This window comes from Oryx dammah, unplaced genomic scaffold, assembly GCF_014754425.2.
Source record: "Oryx dammah isolate SB20612 unplaced genomic scaffold, SCBI_Odam_1.1 HiC_scaffold_11056, whole genome shotgun sequence".
Classification (NCBI taxonomy): Eukaryota; Metazoa; Chordata; class Mammalia; order Artiodactyla; family Bovidae; genus Oryx; species Oryx dammah.
In genome coordinates this window covers 734,932-758,966 of record NW_024080450.1, presented here as the reverse complement: position 1 = coordinate 758,966, position 24,035 = coordinate 734,932, and the positions used below count along the sequence as shown (strand labels likewise).

Genomic DNA, 24,035 nt, shown 5'->3' with positions numbered 1-24,035 from the left:
AATCACATATAAGGTTGACATTGATAATACTTTTCCAAGAAGAATGCTGGGGAGAATTCTTAATATGTCAGAGGTTTAAACTGCAATAACCCACAAAATACATTTGTCACTTAATCTCATTCAGTATGAGCACTGAAAGGAGCATTAAACGTTATCGTATGACTGATAAGAGAAGCAAAGTGATGTGCCCACATTCACAGTGCCACTTGCAGGGATGATGATTTTTTAAGTACCTATTTTCATTTTAGCTAAGATATTTCTATTAGTTATGGAGACAATCCACATGCAGGAAGTGAATCCAATACTTTGCTGGAGAAAATGTATATCAGCAGGTGAGAGCCTATTTATTTTAAGCATGTCTTCCCAAACTGCATTCAGTGACGTCAACTTGGCAGCTTGAAACTGGTAATGGTGGAAATATTTATACTATGGAAATTGGCAAATATCAGAAATCCTCCTTCTTTCCTCCCCTTTCCAGAGCCTGCTTTTTTTTTTTTTTTCAGGCTGTGCCAGGTGTGGCATGTGGGATCTTACCCCCATCAGGGATCTAACCCACAACCTCTGCAAGGGAAGCTCAGAGTACTAACCACTGCACCACAGGGGAATTCCTCCAGAGCCTGTTGTTAAACACCTACCAGCACACCACACAGTAAAATGGACCCTAATCTTTAGAAAACAAATAGAACAAAGGCCAAAACCAATCACACCTTTGCTTTCACTTCAACAGGTTCTCTCCCACCCTGTGCTCTGATCAGGGTTCCTCTAGATCTGGAACTTGCTACAGAGAAGAGAAATATTCATTTCATTTAATAAATATCCAGTGAATACATGTAACCTGTAGTAAGCTGGGTGAAGGACTACATGACCAGGAAAGACTGTTGCTGCTGTCACGAGAAGACAGTCCAGCAGACACATGGGACTCGAGGGCACTTGGTAAAGACATGGAAAGAAAACTGAGGTTTGATGGACAACTGTTCAAGGGATCAGAAATATCCATTAGATCTATGCAAAAGATATGCTGCCCTTAGAAAAAGAAATTGAGGCCTTAAAAAAAATTCCTGCCAAGGAGTCCAATTTGATTCTGATATCTGATCCATTCACAGCTTCAATATGATTCCCTATGTTTTTAGTTGCTAAAAATTTAGACGCACTGAGATACTGAAGCTATCCCTCAGTCGAACTGCCCTATACCTACCTTCTTGAGTTTCTTTATCGTCACCTGTAGGTCTCCCACTTCTGTCTCATATTGACGCCTGAGGTCACTGAGGGCTTCCTCAGCTTTGCGTTTTTCCTGGAAAAAAAACCACACACACACAACAAAACCAATCTGTTGATTTAAACAGGCTCTTCAAAATACTATAGGTGAGAAACATTTTGTGTCAAACCAAGAGAGTTGGACTATAAAGAAAGCTGAGTGCCAAAGAATTAATGCTTTTGAACTGTGGTGTTTGAGAAGACTCTTGAGAGTCCCTTGGACTGCAAGGAGATCCAGCCAGTCCATCCTAAAGGAAATTAGTCCTGAATGTTCATTGGAAGGACTGATGTTGAAGCTGAAACTCTAATACTTTGGCTACCTGATTGGAAGAGCAGACTCATTGGAAAAGACCCTGATGCTGGGAAAGACTGAAGGCTGGAGGAGAAGGGGACGGCAGAGGATGAGATGGTTGGATGGCATCACTGACTCAATGGACATGAGTTTGAGTAAACTCCGGGCGTTGGTGACGGACAGGGAAGCCTGGTGTGCTGCAGTCCATGGGGTTGCAAAGAGTCAGACACGACTGAGCAACTGAACTGAACTGAACTGAAGGCTGATCCCAAATCTTCTACACAGAGATGGTGAGAAGGCATAAGGGAAGTAACCAAACTTAAGATGCCCAACACTTTCAGAATAGAAACCTACAAGAGGGAAGGAACTGCGGAATCCTACAACCTATATATATATATTACCTGGGGTGACACCTCTAAGGCCACTACTTGATTGTGATAGAGGGCTGCAGCACATCGATTAACTAGCTAATTAAATACTGCTATGTTTAATGAAAAGCTCTGGCTCAGCCAAGGGCCCCATCACTTGCCTGAGTCCCATCATGTTATCAGGACTCAGGAAGACCTGGTGTGTTCAGTTTTTCCAAGAGTCTCCCTGGGCTTCCCTGGTGGCTCAGATGGTAAATAATCCACCTGCAATGCAGGAGACCCAGGTTCGATCCCTGGGTTGGGAAGATCCTCTGGAGGAGGGCATGGCTACCCACTCCAGTATTATTGCCTGGAGAATCTCATGGATAGAGGAGCCTGGTGGGCTACAGTCCATGGGGGTGACAAAGAGCTGGATACAGCTGAGTGACTAACACTACTACTATATCTTCAGTTCAGTTCAGTCGCGCAGTCATGTCTGACTCTTTGCGACCCCATGAATCGCAGCACACCAGGCCTCCCTGTCCATCACCAACTCCCGGAGTTCACTCAGACTCATGTCCATCGAGTCAGTGATGCCATCCAGCCATCTCATCCTCTGTCGTCCCCTTCTCCTCCTGCCCCCAATCCCTCCCAGCATCAGAGTCTTTTCCAATGAGTCATCTCTTCACATGAGGTGGCCACAGTACTGGAGCTTCAGCTGTAGCATCACTCCTTCCAAAGAAATCCCAGGGCTGATCTCCATCAGAATGGACTGGTTGGATCTCCTTGCAGTCCAAGAGACTCTCTAGAGTCTTCTCCAACACCACAGTTCAAAAGCACCAATTCTTCGGTGCTCAGCCTTCTTCACAGTCCAACTCTCACATCCATACATGACCACAGGAAAAACCACAGCCTTGACTAGACAGACCTTAGTCGGCAAAGTAATGTCTCTGCTTTTGAATACACTATCTAGGTTGGTCATAACTTTTCTTCCAAGGAGTAAGTGTCTTTTAATTTCATGGCTGCAATCACCATCTGCAGTGATTTTGGAGGCCAAAAAAATAAAGTTTGACACTGTTTCCACTGTTTCTCTTATTTAAATACAAATCACACCAACTGCAAATTTCCATGCAAAGTGCTGCTCACAGGCTGGTACTTCTCATATGTATTGCCCCTGGTGCAGAGAATGGCAACAGGGCACCCTTGGAGGTCAGGGGCTGTAGCTCTCATGAGCCTAAATAGTTCTTAATTTTCTTTTTCTCTTAACATATTATGGAATTTTATATCCTGTGTTCTGTATTCAAGTAAAGTTTTAAGTTTATAATGTAAAACTGAGTGTAATAAGACCGAAATAAACAGAGAATATATCAAGTATGTGGATCATTCATTATTATTAAGATGCCAATTCTCCTCCAATTGATCTATAGATGCAATGAAGTCCAGCTGAACCCCAGCAGAGTTTTTTTTTTTTTAAGAAACTGACAACCTGAGTCTTGGAGAAGGAAATGTCAATCTGTTCCAGTATTCTTGCTTGGAAAATTCCATCGACAGAGGAGCCTGCAAGGCTACAATCTGTGGGGCTGCAAAGAGTTGGATACAACTTAGGAACTAAACAACAAACAACAACCTGATTCTATGGAAATTGAGAACCTAAAATAGAAACTTTGAAAAAGAACAAAGTTGAAGAATTGATTTTACTTGATTTCAAGACTTATTTATGAAGCAACAGTCATCAAGACAATGCAATCCCAGCATTGTTGCCATTGTTGTTCAGTCGCCGAGTCGTGTCCAACTCTTTGCCACCCCACGGAACAGAATGGAAAGCCCGAAAATAAACCCAACACAGATAAAGAAAAATGATTTTGGACAAAGTGTAAAGGCAGTTCAACCGAGAACAGGTAGTATTTTCAACAAATGGGCTGAAACAATTAGACATGCACACGTAAAAAAATATGAACTTTGATCCATACCTTGCAAAATGGATCCTAAATGTGAAACCTAAAACAATAAACTCCAGTATTTTGGCCACCTCATGCGAAGAGTTGACTCATTGGAAAAGACTCTGATGCTGGGAGGGATTGGGGGCAGGAGGAGAAGGGGACGACAGAGGATGAGATGGCTGGATGGCATCACTGACTCGATGGACGTGAGTCTGAGTAAACTCCAGGAGTTGGTGATGGACAGGGAGGCCTGGCGTGCTGCGATTCATGGGGTCGCAAAGAGTCGGACACAACTGAGAGACTGAACTGAACTAAACTGAAAACAATAAAACTCACAGAAGAAACATGGGAGAAAAATCATTGCAACCTTGGGTTAGGCAAAGATTTCTCAAATATCAAAAGCAGGATACATGAAAGAAAAAACTGACAAACTGAACTGAAAAAAAAAACAAAAAATGTCTACCCTTTTGGAGACACTGTTAGGAGAATGCAAAGATAAGTCACAGTCTGGGAGGAAATATTTACAGATAAGAATATATAAACAACTCCTAAAACTCAATAATAAGAAAACAACCAGGGACTTCCCTGGTTCCCAGTGGTTAGCACTTCATGCTTCCACTGCGAGGGGAACAGATTTGATCCTTGGTTGGGGATTTAAGAACCCACACATTTTGCCCTGTGATGTGGCAAAAAAAAAAAGAAAAAAGAAGGCAACCAAATGGAGTTTTAAAAATGAACAAAAGATTCTGACAGATGCTTCACTGGAGAAGACACCAAATAGTTCTGACAAGGAGGGGCTGAGAGGCAGGCATGACACAGGGGCGTGGAAACCAGTAGTATGTGAATGTAACCATTATCTTGACTGTGATGGTGGTTCCTCAGTATATACGTAAATCTCATCATATTCTACTCCTTGAGTATATCCAGTTTATTGCCTGCCCATTACACCTCCATAAAGCTGTTAAAGCATATTCTTTTTAAAAACTCTAATTGACACAATGGGATAAACACTACCTGTGCAAGAGGAGTCAAGGTCAGGAGGAGGTGAATGTGGCTGGAGGACTACGGCAGGGCACTGGGGAGAAGGGAAGGCTTTCTCTGAGCTTTGCAAAAATTTAGGAAAGTGGAAAGGAGTCATCAAGGCCAAGAAAACAGCTGGAGTGAAAGCACAGCAATGAGCCGTGGAGAGCCAGGCGAGACATGCTTAGTAGAGGTAAGGTACGGAAAGTCTTCAATCAGCCTAGACATGTTATTCCAGACAGACTAGGAGACTGGGACAGACTAACAAACTGGTGTCATCCCACGGTCAAAGGTGCTCTGTTGGCGGCGTGTGCTGAGGTTTTCCGAGACTGTGTCTGTGCAGTGACTCACTGGCTGCTTATGCCATTTCTGTGGAACACAGCAATGCTGCTGTGGATGCCATGTATGCACCACCCCTGTACCAGAGCCAAGGAAAGCGAGAAAGATGTTATAATGAACAAAACATGAAGTTATAGCGGGTGGTCTGTGGTCAGGTATCCACTGTGTGCTAGTGTGTGCTTAGTCATGTCTGACTGCGACTCTGTGGACTGTAGCCCACAAGCCTCCTCTGTCCATAGAATTTTCCAGACAGGAATACTGGAGCAGGTTGCCATTTCCTACTCCAGGGGAGCTTCCCCACCCAGGGATCAAACCAGCATCTCTTCTGTCTCCTGTACTGGCAGGAGGATCCTTTACCACTGTGCCACCTGGGAAGCCTGGGTATCCATTACCAACAACCAATTTGGGAAATACTTAGCTGGATGAGGCAGAGATTTATTGCAGAACAAAACATGTGCTTGATATGTGCGATGGATGAATGAGTGCAGATTAAATGGCTGTAGAGGGGAAAGGCAGAAAAATTAGGATGTTATTGTTTTTAGACTAGAAAGATAAAGGGCTAACAAAAGAATGAGATAACCATTACATTAACCCTGGACCATGGACTCTGAGCCATTTACATGACATGATATCCAAACAGTTATTAAATGTGTTATTAAGAGATAAGAGAACAAAGAGACCTGAAGGCATATATGTGGTAAAGCAAAGCAAGGTGAAGAATCTGAAAGGTCATAAGGTACACAATGAGAAAGAAGAGAATGGTAACAGCCATGGTGCCCCTACCACACCTCAGCACTAGGCTAGGCAGGCATATAGACCATCAGGCTCCACCCTCCTTAAAGCAGGTTGGTGGCTTATCCTATCTAAATTTGGAACAACAAAGGCTCAGAGGTCAGGTGATTTTTCCAGTGCCACTTAACTGAGATGGGGCAGAGCTGGGAGGCAAACTAAGCCCTGCAGTTTAGTTGCTGAGTCCTGTCTAACTCTCGTGACCCTTGGACTGTAGCCCACCAGGCTCCTCTGTCCATGGGATTCTCCAGGCAAGAATACTGGAGTGGGGTGCCATGCATTCCTCCAGGGGATCTTCCCAGCTTAGGAATCGAACCCAGATCTCCTCTACTGCAGGTCTACCAGAGGCCAATAACCAGGCCTGTCTCACTCAATTTTTTTCCTTCTCAGAGTTAATGGGGAAAATAAACAGAAAAAAGAGAATATTCAACCTAACATTAGCTACTCAAAAGAAATATGTCTCTTTTCTGTTTTCAGTAAATATTAATCACTCAAATATACTTTATAAGGAAGAAAGACAATTATTTCTCCTATGGAAATCACTAAAGGTAACACCCAACTTCCAACTATGAGAGTTCCTGTATTGATAAGTAAAAGCATATCCCACCGTAATAGAGTGTTTTAACTTCATTGTAATCTATTTACTTTATATTATTTATTTATTTGACTGCCCAGGTCTTAGTTGTGGCATGTGGGATCTAGTTCCCTGCCCAGGGATCAAATCTGGACCTTCTATATTGGAAGCTTGTAGCCTTAGTCACTGGACCCCAGGCATGTCCTTGTAATTTAGATTTAAAGCAGTAGTGGCCATGGGCTGAGAGACAGCGGTATTAAGGGTGAAGCCAACCTCCTCTAAGAAAATGGGTTCAGCCTTCTCTTTTAGGCCTCAGCTCTCCTGTCCCCTCTTCAAGGAGGCCCCTGACCTCCAAGTCTGAAGCAGCCTGTCTACCACACATGATATTTCTTTACTGAGCTTGTTACCATCTGAAATTAGCCCCTGTATTTGACTGCTTATTTTCTCTCTGTCTCTTTTTCCTTCATCTATCCCCCTCAAAACCAGCACCAACAAAGCCCTTGTTGAGAGTGCCTGTGGCAACCTGGATGTGCTGTACCCAGAGAATGCCCCGTGCCCCGTACATAAAAGGTAGTCCAAGGATTCATCGCATAAACAGGCTGGTCCCACAAACTCACATCTTTCCGTGTCTTGTGTTCTGCAGCCTGAATCCTCTGATCCATTTCCTCTTCCAGCTCACTCAACTGCATGGCTGCCTTGTCCTGGGCTCTGAAATTCAAGAGGGTACACACCTTTTCATTATACTCTTGGCCTTGCAGCATGAAGAGAAAATTCTGACCTCAGCTATTTCAAGCTATTTTACAGATGAGAAACCTACCATTTAAAATAATATTCCCCATTCCTTCCACATAATAAAGTGAGATTGGCAATTTGACCAGCTGTGTGTAAAGGGACATTGAAACTAGATATTAAATAAATGGAACAGAATAGATTAAATGGTATCAAACTATACTGTAACAAAGAACAGAGAAAGATACCAGATTACTGAGAGGCTCTCAGTAAATTCTGAAAATTTTTTTTGCTGCTGAGCTACAACACTGAAAATCTTTTTTGCCGCTGAGCTACAACACTGGATAAGAAAAAAAAAAAACCTCCATGGATAGATACAATTCTGAAATTTTATTACATGAAACACACAATGCTATATGCTACAGTTAAATGGGAAAAAAGATCTCAAAAATTATTTCTAGTCAGTTTCCTAAAGTTTTGCAATGTAGATATTGTTGCCCTTTAGAAAATTCCTATTTCTTTTATGAATTTAATAAATCTTATTTCTATGGGGGCAGAGCATACTGAACTGCCAAAAAGTTAGAAACAGGAAAATTTCTTTGAGATGATGTTCAGATAGTTTTATTTAATAATTGTCCAGTATGAAGACATCTGTCACTTTACAATAATCGAGGCTTCAGATTAAGCCCTAAATTTTATTTTTGTTCTATCTCAGCTTGATGTCCAATTATCTAAATTTTCACATGCATATGTCTTGTCTACTCAACTAGATTGTGACTTGAAAGCAGCCACCATGAGACTTAGAGTCAATTTACTTGTCCCAGTGATATGGTGTTGATAAAAGGAGAAACAGGATTCAGTAGAAGCCCTTTGTCTTCCAACCTAATGGGTTCCATCACACCATCCTACCTGCTTTTAATTCGTTTACTCCCTCTCATACAATTTGTTCATTAGTTTAATTTCTACATAAGGTTCCAAACAAGCATTGATGGGTAAAGGGAAGACCCCAAAGTAAAATTCTGGGTGACTTATCACTGTTTTCGGCTCCCGTTAACTTTCTCCTCATCTTACAGCCCGCTGAGGTTATGTTAACCAAGTCTGGACTGTCATCTAGTTTTAGTCTGTTTAAAACACTTGCTATTTCAAATGCAGGCACCATGTATCTCCACAGAAACTTTCAGGTTTTATTGGTCAGCTCTGGGACTGTAAGCAGCTAAGCCACATGTTTGTTTCTCCCTTTATATGTTCATTTTCCTTAGCCATTTCTTCTAGACATCCAGTGCCAAACATCTGGGCATTCAGGACTGCTCTCGAATGTATCCTCTCTGCCTTCTTAACTTCTGAAAAACTCTTTTTTTCTTTCTTTCATTTTTTTTTTGGAGGGTTAAATCAGGGTAGTCTATAATGACACATTGTTTGCCCCAGTAAGACTCAGTCAGTCAGTTTAGTCGCTCAGTTGTGTCCGACTCTTTGCTACCCCATGGCAGTAAGACTCAACTCCCAGTAATGTGTCCGGCATGCTGGGAATGCACACTTTAACCTTAGTCCAGGGCTCCTACTTGGACACTGGGAATCCCTTCTTCAGATGCAAGGGTGGAGTAAAAAGACTGAGGCCCTCCCCCAACCCAAAACACATGAGGACGGACGGTCTTTAGTCAAGAAGATAAGAGAATGTTTACACGAGTCACCTAAACACCTCAGTGAGCTTTCTGTCAGCTCAAAGAAGTGGCCTTTAAGAGGCCTTGTGCTTAGACCAGAGCCTGACTTCGGGTCCCATGCACAGAGGTAGAGGGGAGAGACGCACCAAGAGTTCCACTCCCTCCACAGTGGAGAGCAGCCTGGCTGGGAAGGAGAAGAGAGGGGAGAGAATGCCATTCTTTCTTCCCAATGGGTTTACACAGGACTATCCTTACAGGCCACCTGTGTGAATGTGTGTATATCTATGTGTGTCCCATGTATCTGTGTGGGTACATGTATATACAGGGAGTGAGTGTGTTTTCACTGATGTTTGGATTGTAACATATAAATTATATTTATATTGCAAATATAAATTTTTCTTTGGCACTGCATTGCTGTTAAAACCATTAAGAAAGTCTGTGTGAGCCAGCTGCGGCTTTCATAAACTATCTGATGAGAGTCAGGGGCTAGAGGTTTTCAGACTTTCAGTTTAAGCTGGTAAGGAGGGCTAGAGAGAGGGAAAGGAGCACTGCTGGGCACTCACCATGTGGTAAGCCCAGTGCCAAGGGCATCACCCATGACTCACCCATGAAGTCTCCACACCCTGAAGATGTGAAAATTTATAGCCTCACTTTGCAGCTGCAGAACCTGAGACTCAGGGAGAGTAAGTAACCCACCCAGAGTCACTCCCCTGTCAGTGACAAGGTCAGGCTTCAAATAGAGTCTCTGCCTGCCTCTCTCTGGATGAAAAGTTTCCTGTAGGTTTCAAGTGGCTGGATATAAGATAATGAAACTCTTTGAACAGTTCCGTATGGATCACAGCCCTTGAAAGGTTTATATGATAGGATCATGGGGACATGCTGATGGACTGCTGGCTGACGCTACAAAGTACTGCCAGACTCAGCTTCCCTCGTGCTGGCTTAGTTCAGAAGGCTCCAGATTCCTCGGGTTTGGGCAGTCCCCCCATATCATAACATGATAATGTGTTTCATCTTTGTGCCACTCGGTCAGAGAGCCACTTAAAGGATCCCTTCTGCCATGGAGAGAGGAAAGACTTTAATACCTCTTCACTGCAATGGCCAGGTTTTCCATTTCTGTGCTCTGAAGTTTGATCTCACGGATAAAGTTCTTTATAACATGTTCATATGGTTGAATCAGTCTTGGCTCCACGAGGTTGATGTTTTGATACAAGGTACTAACTTGTTCTTTTCTGTCCAAAAAAAATTAAATTAAAAATTAAATAAAATCAAGTTAAAAAATTCAAATTTTCAGAATATGTTTCGGAAAGAGATATATAAGAACCAGGGAAGAAAAATGTAACAACAGAATGACCAGAATGGAGGGAAAACAGAAGTCAGAGATGTTAATGCATTATTCTACATATTATTATTTTTTAACAGTGAACAGCAACTTCATTTTTTCCCAGCTTTATTATGATTGACAAATAAAAACTGTATACATTTAGGTTGTACAATATGATTATAAAAGGTGTACAATGTGTACAAAGTGGTGATTTAATATCAGAAGATGGAGGCCTTCTTCACAGGTCTGATAGGGAAGGATACTTTTTGTCACTGCTGGTTATTTCCTTTCTTTCACACATAGATTTATAGAAAAAAATTAGGCAACCAACTAATTACTTATAACATGTTCCACCAACCCCTATAAGACATATTTCAGACTTTATGATCATAAAAGTACATATACCTATAATTTTATAGTCAGTTAAAAATTATTTCATTTATTTATATGTGACAATCCTCATACCTGTTATTATTTGTAAAAGCCAAATATTTTGGGGTCATTTCAAAAGAAATACTGGCAAGACTGGGCAGCTGACTTGCTAGGGAACAAAGGACTGAGTCAGTGAGGCTAGTGGTGTCCTTGACCCAAGTCTGGGAGCTCACATGCTGATAGATACTGAGGGAAGACCATGTGAAGACACGGTCACAGATGGCCAGTGACAAGCCAAGGGGAGAGGCTCTCACCTGCAACCCTCCAATACCTTGATCTTAAACTTCCAGCCTTGAGAATTGTGAGAAAATAAATCGCTCTTGTTTAGGCCATCCAGTCAGAAATATTTGCTGTCAGAAATACCTAGGCAATCATAGCAAACAGTGAAAGTTTCCAGGTCATATACTGATTGAATGGTGGACTTGGGATTCAAACTCAACTTGATACTACAGATCACATGGCCAACCATTACATTATATTGCTTCCTAGTGGTGTCAAACATCTGAAACTTGGCAGAAGAAATGGGATTCAAACTCGTTCCAATGACTATGAAACACTGCACAGTATCAGGTATACATTAACCGAAACTTAGTTAAACATGGCCCTGAGGTGTGTCCGTGTAGCTATAAACTCTCCCAGGGTTCACTCTTAAAAATAAACTGCTTGATGTGAGTAAAGGCCAATTATGATCCAGAAGAATGGCTCATGTGAAGTATTATTAATAAATCTACAGGAATATGTCAATTTATTTGGTGATACGAGGTACTCATTCCTATCAGAGTTGAGTACCAACACTGCCCACAGTAGTAAGCCTTATATTAAAGGGCAGCAAAAAAAAAAGTCTACTTTTAGATTGTCCCGTACTTTAATGGATCACTAACTTCTTTACCTTTTTCCGTTTACTGACTACCAGTGGTATACAAAGCATAAAAACTTTCTTGTTAATAGGAACCTGCCTGTGAAGGATGGCCATTAAGGTGGTGCTCTGTGACAACCTAGAGGGGTGGGATGGGGAAGGAGGTTCAAGAGGGAGGGGACATATGTATACCTATGGCTGATTCATGTTGATGTATGGCAGAAACCATCACAATATTGTAATTATTCTCCAATTAAAAATAAAATAAAAAAAGATAGTCAACCAAGAGTCCTTATCTCTTGGCTAACTGCACAGCAATAAAATGTTCAGAAGTAGATGTCTCATAAGTTTCCCTGAATTTCTGAAAATTTCTAAAATAAGAAAGAAGCATAATGTATGTACATTCTCTTGGGTCCTTTGCTGGTCCTGGTATTATACAGAATGTCAGGAATAGTTTACAGTGAAGTGTACAAATAGGTTAATTGTAGGAAATATCTGCCATTAGCAGGAAATATGTTACATGGTTAACTGTTGTATCAGGGACTAGCTGGGATCTACTCTGCTTTTTTTTAAATTAATTAATTTATTTTAATTGGAAGCTAATTACTTTACAATACTGCAGTGGTTTTTCCCATACATCGACATGATCAGCCATGGGTGTACATGTGTTCCCCATCCTGAACCCCCCTCCCACCTCCCTCCCCATCCCATCCCTCAGGGTCATCCCAGTGCACCAGCCCTGAGCACCCTGTCTAATTCATCAAACCTGGCCTGGTGATCTATTTCAGTTCTAATGAGGTGGATGAAACTGGAGCCTATTTTACAGAGTGAAGTAAGTCAGAAAAATACCAATACAGTATATTAATGCATATATATGGAATTTAGAAAGATGGTAACGTTGACCCTGCTTCTTTTTACAGGGGAGAACTGATTCTTCAGCACCCTAGGCAGGTAGGCTGGAGCCATGTGATTAGTTGTGGCCCATGGAATGGGAAAAGAAATGATGTGTTTGCCACTTCTGTGCTTGGCTGCTAAAATCCTTTGTAAGATGCTAGCTCGAAGCTAGCTGATATTCATTCTCATTATCTCTTTCTTGTATCTATTTCGCTTGCACTCTCACACCCCTGCTCTCTCTTCTCCCCACCCTCACCACTACCTGTCTCCCCCTCTGCCTCTCTCCTCCTTTCCTCACCCTCTCGCAGCTGAAGTGAAAATCTCTAGCATGGCCAAACACGTGATGAAATGTGTTTGGATCACCACACTGAAAGACATTGCCTGTCTACATCAATCTTCCCAACATGAGAGAAAGAAGTTAGTATTTTGTAGGGCTTAAGACTTGGAAGTTCTTTGTAAAAGTAAACTTGGACTTAAAAAGTTGGCATTACACTTTCCTATTTTGTTTTTTTATCATCATCTTCCAGATTAAATTACCTTCTTCCTTCCTTCCTTGATAGCTTCATATTAACTAAACAATAAAACTTCTATGACGAAGGTAAATCTTTACTGCCACCATCTACCCTCTTTCAAAGGAATAAAAGACTATTCTGAAGCATTTATATAGTGAAGCAGACATTTATTAAGCTCCTAGTATATGTAGTCCTGGGGTGATCTCAGCATTTACATGTTCTAGTCACTTAACGTTCATGACAACCCTATGAAGATGTTATCACTGGCATGCTATTCACCACAGAGGAGAGGAGGTAAGTACCATGCTGGTCTCAGAGCCAGGATTCCAATTCACCCCATCTGGCTCCAGAGTCTAGCTCTCAGGGAAGAACTAGCTGTAGGCCTAGAGTAAGCACTAATGTTCAAGGGTCCGAAGGGCATACTTCCAATAAAAAAAAATTGATGTACCAAGATGTTTTGAAAATTACTTTAGAGGAAGATAGGTATTACTACTATAAGGACCATCTTTATTACAAAGGGACTCCTTTAAAGAATGAAGGCATGACTGAGACTAAGATGAGATCACCTTATCAATTCTTATTCACCTAAAGCTATTTGGGGAAAGCACCACTGCACACGTCCAGCTCCCCTCCTTTTGCCCTCTTGCTTCAACTAGTCTGTATCTGTGAAACTAGAGAACCACTGGGATTATGCCAAGAGACTGGAATGCAGTGCAGTTGGAGATCTGCAAACCTGATGCAAAAAACAAAACAAAAACAAAAAATACTTTATCTGAACAAAAGATGATACCTGGTCCCTCTATGTAAGACCCTGCACAGGCAGCTAAACACCTACGGATTCTTCAGCTCAACAGGCTGGGTGCCACTGCTTGGTGCCAAGACAGTCTTTTGTTCTGCTTCCAAGAGGACAGGAGTCACCAGCCTCTCCCAGTGTCCTCACTCCTGACGTCAAAGGTTACACAAGCAGACCGCACGACAGTGTACACACAGCTCTTGTCTTCTCCTGGCCCTGACCCAGGGTGGTACCTCTGGGTGCGAAGAAGGGTACCCGGTAGTGACAAGGCTCTGAACATTCTGAATTCATTAAATACAGGGTCTCAGATAAGACAACTGGGCTTGGATTCACAAACGCCGTATAGACCTGTTTACAGGTGTACTGGACAAATACTGGGTAAAAATTCAGGGTTGGGCTGTATGCGTTAGTCAGCCAAGATGAAAAACAGTTTTTTCTTCTGTTCAGAGAGAGTTACTCATACCAAAAATTATCTAATTTAAATGTTAAAGAAAGAGATCAAATGAAGTGAGAAAAACATGCCCTGGATTACCAACTGGTTTTAGATGTCCCTTTTCATCTTCTTGTTCGATAAATTATAAGACTTTGTATAAAAGACAGTGCTAGAGGCAAACTGCTGATGAAAAAGTCACAACTTAAAAATGTAAAATTATCCCTGGGAAATAGACATTGCAAATTGTAAATATTTCCATTAAAGCTGAGAGGGAAATTATCTGAAGTTAGGAGGAAAAAAATAGGTATCATTAAGATGGGTAAAAAAAATTTTAAGGTCACACACTTTCACAGGATTAATGTTTTACATATTTAATATGTTAATATTACATATTAACATAGCACATATTTGTCTATGTTTATATGTTGGTAATATAGAAGGGCCTCAAATGGTGAAGAATCTGCTTGCAATGCAGGACACCTGGGTTTGATTCCTGGCTTGGGAAGATCCCCTGGAGAAGGGCATGGCAACCCACTCCAGTATTCTTGCCTGGAGAATCCCATGGACAGAGGAGCCTGGTGGGCTACATACAGTCCATGGGGTCACACAGAGTTGGACAAGACTGAGCAACTAACACACAATGTAGTAAGGCCAGTATTTAGAAAGTCTGGACCCCTTTAGTGTCAGGACAACTCTGGGGACTAGAGTCAAGTACAGGCAACACCACTCCAGGCTAAAGAACATGGTGAACCAGTAAGGTTGGTAGGAAAATTTGGCCCCTAGATTCCACGTCTTGCTGTTTTAAGCATTGAAATACAGAGCTAAACTACTTATTTAAACTATAAGTTATATATATTTAAAACTTTAAATGACTTTCTGTAGACAAAAGCAGAGTATTCATGCCAATGTCTGTATCATTCTACATTCAGTTTAGTTGCTCAGTCGTGTCCGACTCTGTGACCCCATGAACTGCAGCACGTCAGGCCTCCCCTGTAATCATTCTATATTAGGGATGGCTGGAAGACTGATGCTATGACCCTAACATCTGAGCATGGGAAATGAAATACCCACACAATCCAAAGGGCACTATGTTAGATCCTGGAAGTAAAATGCTAAGAAACAGACTGAGTACCTTCCCTTATGGGGCTCACAGTGAAGATTAAGTATAAGATGCTCTGACAGCCCAGAGCAGGTGAACGAGACCAAGCCTTGGGGGATGATAACCTGAAACATGACTAGATGCGAATGAGGCAGAAGTGGGGTATGGGTAACCTCTCCCAAGAACCAATAACCATAGGCTGAGGGGTTTGGAAGCAAGGGAGGGGCCAGCATAAGTTCCTGTAAATGGAAGAGGCTGGGGAGCTTGGAGTGGGGGAGGGGCCAGCAGCATTAGATTGGGAAAGGTATTAACAGGAGCAAGGTGACTGTACAGAGCCTGAAAGCATGATAAAGATAAGACATGCAAGGAAGCAGTTATCTTGAGATGGTGGTAAGACACTGGAAGGTTTAAAGGAAGAGATGACATGATCAAGTTTACATCTTAACTATTCCCACCTTCACAAAGTTCTGGCTGAAGCAGAGAATTAAGCAAAGGATTGTGAAACAAGTTTAAAAGGTAAACCTCAGTCTACTGTAATTTAATCCAGCAATGTGGGGCCTTAGGAATTTTCATGAGCTTCTATTTTCCTTTATTATAGAACATGTAAAATTATAGACAACTAAATGGCAGAAAGTGGAGGAGAACTAAACAGCCTCTTGATGAAAGTGAAAGAGGAGAGTGAAAAAGTTGGCTTAAAGCTCAACATTCAGAAAACTAAGATCATGGCATCCGGTCCCATCACTTCATGGCAGATAGATGGGGAAACAGTGGAAACGGTGGCTGACTTTATTTTTCTGGGCTCCAAAATCACTGCAGATGGTGACTGCAGCCATGAAATTAAGAGACACTTACTCCTTGGAAGGAAAGTTATGACCAACCTAGACAGCATATTAAAAAGCTTTGTCGACTAAGGTCCATCTAGTCAAGGCTATGGTTTTTCCAGTGGTCATGTTTGGATGTGAGAGTTGGACTATAAAGAAAACTGGGCGCCAAAGAATTGATGCTTTTGAACTGTGGTGTTGGAGAAGACTCTTGAGAATCCCTTGGACTGCAAGGAGATCCAACCAGTCCATCCTAAGGGAGATCAGTCCTGGGTGTTCATTGGAAGGACTGATGTTGAAGCTGAAACTCCAATACTTTGGCCACCTGATGCGAAGAGCAGACTCACTGGAAAAAGACACTGATGCTGGGAAAGACTGAGGGCAGGAGGAGAAGGGGATGACAGAGGATGAGACGGTTGGATGACATCATCAACTCAATGGACATGGGTTTGGGTGGACTCTGGGAGTTGGTGATGGACAGGGAGGCCTGGCATGCTGCGGTTCATGGGGTCGCAAAGAGTCGGACATGACTGAACAACTGAACTGAACTGAAAATCTGATTGTATAGACAAACACATCAATGGAACAGAAGAGACAGCCCAGAAGTAGACCCACGTAAGTACAGTCAACTGAACTTTGACAAAGAAGCAAGGAGAACACAATGAAGCAAAGACAGTCTTTCAACAAATCATGCTGGCACAACTGGACATCCACATGAAAAATCATGAACCTAGATACAGATTTTATAATCTTCATAAAAACTAGCTTAAAGTGGATCACAGATCTGGATGTAAAATGCAAAGTTGTCATACTCTTAGAAGAGAAGCCTAGGAGAAAATCAGAATAGGCTTGGATATAGCAATGCCATTTTAGATTAACACCAAAGGCATGATCCAAGAAAGACGTAATCAATAACTTAGCCTTCATTAAAATAAACTGCTCTGCAAAAGACAATGTCAAGAGAATGAGAGGATAAGTCAAAAGCTGGGAGAATATATTTGTAAAAGAAACATCTGATAAAGGACTGTTATCCAATATATAAAAAGAACTCTTAAAACTCAATAACAAGAAAAACGACCTGATTATAAAATTGATCAAAGACCTTAATTGATAGCTCATCAAAGAAGATATACAGATGGCTAATGAATATGAAAAAGATACTCTACATCAGATATCATCAGGGAAATACAAATGATAACAATGAACTATAACTATATACATATTACAATGGCCAAAATCCAGATCACTGACAGCACTAAATGTTACTGAGGATGTGGAGCAACAGGAACTCTTGTTTGCTGCTGCTACTGGGCAGGCAAAATGGTATAGCCATTTGGAAGACAATTTGGCAAATTGTAATAAAACTAAATACTCTTTTACCATATGATCCAGCAATCGATTTCCTTGGTTTTTATCCAAAGGATATGAAAACATAAGTCCACACAGATTTATTCTTACAGCAGATTTATTCGTAACTGTCAAAATTTGGAAGTGACCAAGATGTCCCTTAGTAGGTCAATGAATTAATAAACTGTGGTATATCCAGACAATGGAATATTATTCAGCAACCAGACAATGGAATATTTTTCAACATTAGAAATAAATAAGCTATCAAGCCATGAAAAGATATGGAAGAACTTTAAATATATATTACTAAATTATTGTTGTTGTTCAGTTGCTAAGTTTTGTCCAACTGTTTGTGACCCCATGGACTGCAGCATGCCAAGCTTCCCTGTCCTTCACCATCTTCTGGAGCTTGCTCAAACTCATGTCCATTCAGTCAGTGATGCCATCCAACCATCTCACCTTTGGTCGCCCCCTTCTCTTCCTACCCTTAATCTTTCCCAGCATCAGGGTCTTTTCCAATGAGTCAGCTCTTTGCATCAGGTGGCCAAAGTTCAACTACATGACATTGTCCAAATGGGAACATTTCGAGGCAGTAAAAGTATCAGTGGTTGTCAGTGGTTGCAGAGCAGAGGGTTGGATGAATAGGTGAATCACAGAGGAGTTTTAAGGCATTGAAGATACTTTGTATAATACCATAAAGAAGGCTACACATCATTGTACATTTGTCCAAAGACACAGAATGTACAACAGCGAGACTGAATCCTAATCTAAAATAAGGAACTGGGTGATGACGTATAAAGGTAGGTTCATCAACTATAACAACTGTACTGCTCTGGTGGGAGTTGTTGCTAATGGGCGAGGCTGTGTACATGTGGGAGCAGTGCGGTATATGGGAGATCTCTGTACCTTCCTCTTAATTTTGCTGTGAACTTAAAACTGCTCTAAAGACTTTAAAAAAATCTGATAGTTATTTCTCTTTGGGAGTAAGAATAATAAATATATTCCTATTCAGGTAATACCAGCAGATGTTTTTAGTTGCCTTGAACAAACAAGACTGTCCTATGTCAATTGAGGGGACATACAAGTTAAATGAAAATGAATGATTTCAAAATTTTTTACATAGTACACGTACTTTCAGAATAAGCCCCAAGTAAGTGGAAAATAAATTCCAGCAGCCAAACTCCAGCAGCGCTGCTACAACAGGGCAGCATTAGTTCCCAGCATTAATTCAAGGTCGCTTTCCAGACAGGATATACCTCTGCCTGCTAACAGCCTAGCGCTGGGCGCCTGTAACTGGAAGTGATTTGAGTCTATGTTCTCACAATAGGTTTGGATCTTCATTAACTCAGTTATGGAACTGTGACTGGTTCTCCCTTCTAGAGAAAACAAACAATGGTCTATTCAACCTGGTGCTCCTCCCTCTAGACTGGGAAAGACATCCAGTCCAGTGGCCTGGGCTTTTTCCAGTTGTTTTGATGCTGCAGAGTCAGAGGATGACCTGGTTCAGGTATTCAACCACTGTTGAATCCCTCAGTTCCCCCAGCCTGAATACACCTTCTGTAGGTAAAATTCCTCCTGGGTTCATGCCACCCTCAAAATATCTTGCTTGCCTAAGTACTTACAGGCAGTGGAAGGTCCCTGGAGGAAGGCATGGCAACCCACTCCAGTATTCTTACCTGGAGGATCCCATGGACAGAGGAGCCTTGTGGGCTACAGTCTATGGGGTCACACAGAGTTGGACACAACTGAAGCGACTGAGCATGCACACAAAAGTACTTATTTGGGTAACAATTCCTCATAAAGGCTTAAAATGGAAACTTCCTGGAAGACGAGCATGTTAAGGAGATGTATTAAAAGTCTAGAAACATTTCTAATTGAAAATTGCTTTCTATTTAAAATTATTGAAATTTCAATTTGAAGTTTCAATGGGAGTTTGCCAATGGAGGGAAGAAGACAGAGCCAGCAAGAGGCACTGTGTGGAAGGTTTAGAGATGGCCCACATCCAACAGCTGAGGGCTTCTGAAGTCAAGAAGGAATAGCACACGGGTTATGCCTGACAGCCTGGCTAAATTCAAATGCTTCCTCAGCACATCCTGGTTTCTTGACCCAGGGCAAAACACTTAATCTCTGGAGCTCCCGTGTCCTCAGGTACAGTGTGGGTATAGTACTGGAACCTACCACGAAAATGAGGATTAACTGTACTGAAGTACACTCAACAGCACAAGGCACGCTGTAGGTAATTGATAAATGTTAGCTATTGTTACAATCTGTTATTCTTTTTGACTCTTCTACTCAAATGAGTTAGATAGAAGTAGGTGGTAATTTCCTGTCTGCTTCTATCAATACATTGTGTTTTGGAAAAAGGCTGAAAGGAAGAAAGTTGTGTGGTGTGGAAGCCCCTTGGACAGAAATGTCATCTTCTGGGACCAGTGCAAGGGAAACTGACAAATGAGAGTTGGGTCACACTTGAGGTCTGCAAAGTGTATATAATCCAGGGGTCAGTAAATCTTTTCTTTATAGCACCAGATATAAAATATTACCATCTTTGCTGTTACTACTTAACTCTGCTATTGTAGCATGAAAGCAGCCATAAACAACAATCAATGAATGAGCTTGGTTGTGTGCCAATAAAACTTTATTTATACTAACAGGCAAAGAGCCAAATGGGCCTTACTTTGATTCCTGTTATAGTCTATTAGCATAAGGCCCTGAGCACAGGAATGGGGATGGGGCAATGCCCAGGAAAATAAGCCTTTGCTCACATCTTGCCCCTAGGTCCATAACAAATTTTTTCATTTATGGACATCACATTATCAATGTGTTTATATATGCACAGAGTAAACAGGTATATGTGGGAATATGCATCTCTTTATTTCAGAATTCTTAACTTACAATGCACATTCACTCTCCCAATATTTCTCTTCTATGAATTTACCTCAAGTCAAGTCAAATGTAGGCATAATCTAGTAGTGTTAGTGCAATTAGGTGTATTATAGTTATTTTTCACTGAAAATGTCTACTTTGGCAAGAAAGAGAGGGATTGGGAAAAAACTAAAGAGTGTCATGTCAGTTTCTATGCTAAATTTTCCCTTTAGATGACATCTATCACCTTCTCAAGTTTGCCAGGAACAATTCCAGTTTAAGCCTGTTGTCCTGTATTCAGTCCGCTTTAGTATTTATCATTTTACCTTTTCGGTAATCAAAAAGTTACATTAACAGTAACTGTTCTTATACCGTGCATTAAAGTTATAAACAGCTGTGTTAAAATAAGCCAAGATGAGTTGGTGGATGTGCGCTTTTCACCTTCGCCGTTCAGCTGGTAGTGAGACATCTGTGCAGTTGGAAACATTCTCATTAACGTGCAGCTAAATCAGAAGACAATCAGTGATAACTCATCTCTCCTTTCCTGACTCTCTCCAGACACAATATAACTAAGATTTTCCTTTCAGGAGTGGGGAAACAGGAATACTCACTGATAAAACAAATTAAGCATAGGCAAGAGAAGCTGGAGACAGATCACTCCGACTGGTCTCAATGCTGATGGAGAACGATGGAGAGGGTTGCCCTGCAGGCCACCGGGAGAAGCCGCCAGTTGTGCTGCTGCCTGCAGATGCACAGTGCTGCAGGGCAGCCTTTCAGCCAAACTGACAGGAAATTAGGAAATTACAGGCACAGTGTATGTGAAATGGGTATAGAAAACAGAAGGTAGAGAGTCCTGCGACAGAGCAATAGACAGTAACTAGAGTGTCCTTGCTACTGTGATTTAACCATTTTTAGTATGGCTTAATTGTATCGGTAATGCTTTTTATATTTGGGAAATAAATCCATTTAGAAGCAATGTCTTCACATAACAAAAGTGCATGCCTAATACACCAAATTTCCTGTCCTTAATAAAGATGCTGATAAATGTGTAATCTGCTTGAAATATTTAACTGTCCAAGATGGCCAAGAGGGGCCTAAGGAGATATGACAACTAAATACAATGTGGTGCCCTGGATGGAATGATGGAACTAAAAAAGGACACCAGGGAAAAACTGAGGAAATCTGAATAAAGTAAGGACTTTATTTGCTAATGATGTGTCAATATCATTTCAATGACTTTAACAAATGTACTACACCAATGCAAGACGTTAATAATGGAGGAACGTGGATACAGGTTATATACGAACTCTCTGTACTGTCTACACGATTTTTCTGTGAATCTGAAAAGATTCTTATTAGCGTCTTTAAGATTCTATAAGCTTAAAAAAAATGGAGAAGGAAATGGCAACCCACTCCAGTATTCTTGCCTGGAGAATCCCAGGGACGGGGAGCCTGGTGGGCTGCCATCTATGGGGTTGCACAGTCGGACACAACTGAAGCGACTCAGCAGTAGCGGCAGCAGCAGCAGCAGCAAGCTTAAAAATAAGCTTATAGGGGCTTCCCTGATGGTGCAGCGGTAAAGAATCCACTTGCCAATGCAGGAGACGCAGGTTTGATCCCTGATTCGGGAAGATCCCACATGCCACAGGGCAACTAAGCCCGTGGGCCGTAACTACTGAGCCTGCACAGTGCAACTACTGCAGCCTGAGCAGCCTAGAGCCTGTGCTCTACAAGAGACGCCACCACAATGAGAAGTCTACACAACGCAGCTAGAGAGTAGCCCTCGTTTGCCTCAACTAGAGAAAACCCTGTGCAATAACAAAGATCCAGCACAACCAAAACTAAATAAATAAAATATGAAAAAAATAAGCTTATAAAAAAGTCTGTCAATATTTATTCTCCATATGAACCAGAAGACACAAATATGAAGAAGCATCAACATCTTTTAAATTTACATCTTGTATCAAAATAAAATGAATTTGAAAAGGCCTATAATTTTGAAGCATCTATGTATGGGAAAACATTCATGGGTCTTCAATGGAGACAACTTACTTGATAAGTCTTGTCTCATAAAAGCTAAGAAACTTGTCAAGATATTTGTCAAAGAAAGTACTTTGAAGGGAGGCAAAAAACATAGAATTTGTGACAATCAAGGGCTGAAATATTTACAGAAGTCAGTATTTATACATGTCAATATCAAAAGAAAAATAGAATTGAGAATTTCTTCCATTTTATAGAATTTGCTCTAAGCTTATCACATAATTTGCTCTTAAAGTGCTCTGCAGTCCTTGTACAGAGAATAATTTTCTTAATTAAATTATTATGACCTACAGAGAAGAGTCAATTGCTGATTCCAACAATTTCAAGTTTAATAATCATAAAATATAACTCTAAAAAAGACTACAAGTAATTTTATGGGGGAAAAAAGCATAAGGTCACATTGAAAAATATATATATTCTTCAGAAAAGAATGAGAGGTACACATGAAAAAGTAACTGATTAAAACACTTACCTATTTTCTAAAACTAACTATTCTGCTTATGTAATTTTATTTTATTTTTTATTTTTTTTAACTTTACAATTCTGTATTGGTTTTGGCATACATTGACATGAATCCACCACGGGTGTACATGCGTTCCCAAACATGAACCCCCCTCCCACCCCCCTCCCCACAACATCTCTCTGGGTCATCCCCGCGTACCAGTCCCAAGTGTGCCATATCCTGCATTGGACATAGACTGGCAATTCGATTCTTACATGATATTATACATGTTTCAATGCCATTCTCCCAAATCATCTCACCCTCTCCCTCTCCCACTGAGTCCAAAAGTCCGCTATACACATCTGTGTCTTTTTTGCTGTCCTGCATACAGGGTCATCGTTGCCATCTTTCTAAATTCTATATATATGTGTTAGTATACTGTATTGGTGTTTTTCTTTCTGGCTTACTTCACTCTGTATAATCGGCTCCAGTTTCATCCATCTCATCAGAACTGATTCAAATGTATTCTTTTTGACGGCTGAGTAATACTCCATTGTGTATATGTACCACCGCTTTCTTATCCATTCATCTACTGATGGACATCTAGGTTGTTTCCATGTCCTGGCTATTATAAACAGTGCTGCGATGAACATTGGGGTACATGTGTCTCTTTCAATTCTGGTTTCCTCCGTGTGTATGCCCAGCAGTGGGATTGCTGGGTCATAAGGCAGTTCTATTTGCAATTTTTTAAGGAATCTCCACACTGTTCTCCATAGTGGCTGTACTAGTTTGCCTTCCCACCAACAGTGTAAGAGGGTTCCCTTCTCTCCACACCCTCTCCAGCATTTATTGCTTGCAGATTTTTGGATCGCAGACATTCTGACTGGTGTGAAATGGTACCTCATTGTGGTCTTGATTTGCATTTCTCTGATGAGTGATGTCGAGCATCTTTTCATGTGTTTGTTAGCCATCCGTATGTCTTCTTTGGAGAAATGTCTATTTAGTTCTTTGGCCCATTTTTTGATTGGGTCGTTTATTTTTCTGGAATTGAGCTGCAGGAGTTGCTTGTATATTTTTGAGATTAGTTGTCTGTCAGTTGCTTCATTTGCTATTATTTTCTCCCATTCGGAAGGCTGTCTTTTCACTTTGCTTATATTTTCCTTTGTTGTGCAGAAGCTTTTAATTTTAATTAGGTCCCATTTGTTTATTTTTGCTTTTATTTCCAGAATTCTGGGAGGTGG

General features: G+C 41.1%; 1 protein-coding gene across 1 annotated transcript in view; it reads right to left on the bottom strand.

Moving 5' to 3' along the window:
* LOC120860302 (ras and EF-hand domain-containing protein-like) overlaps positions 1-24,035 on the bottom strand; it is a 79,371-nt gene that overhangs the window by 41,963 nt on the left and 13,373 nt on the right. The window contains exons 2-4 of the mRNA XM_040236082.1: positions 10,025-10,171; positions 7,173-7,263; positions 1,196-1,291 (exon numbers count right to left, since the gene is read on the bottom strand). Coding sequence (XP_040092016.1) covers positions 1,196-1,291; positions 7,173-7,263; positions 10,025-10,171 — 334 coding nt within the window. The remainder of the gene's footprint in view (positions 1-1,195; positions 1,292-7,172; positions 7,264-10,024; positions 10,172-24,035) is intronic.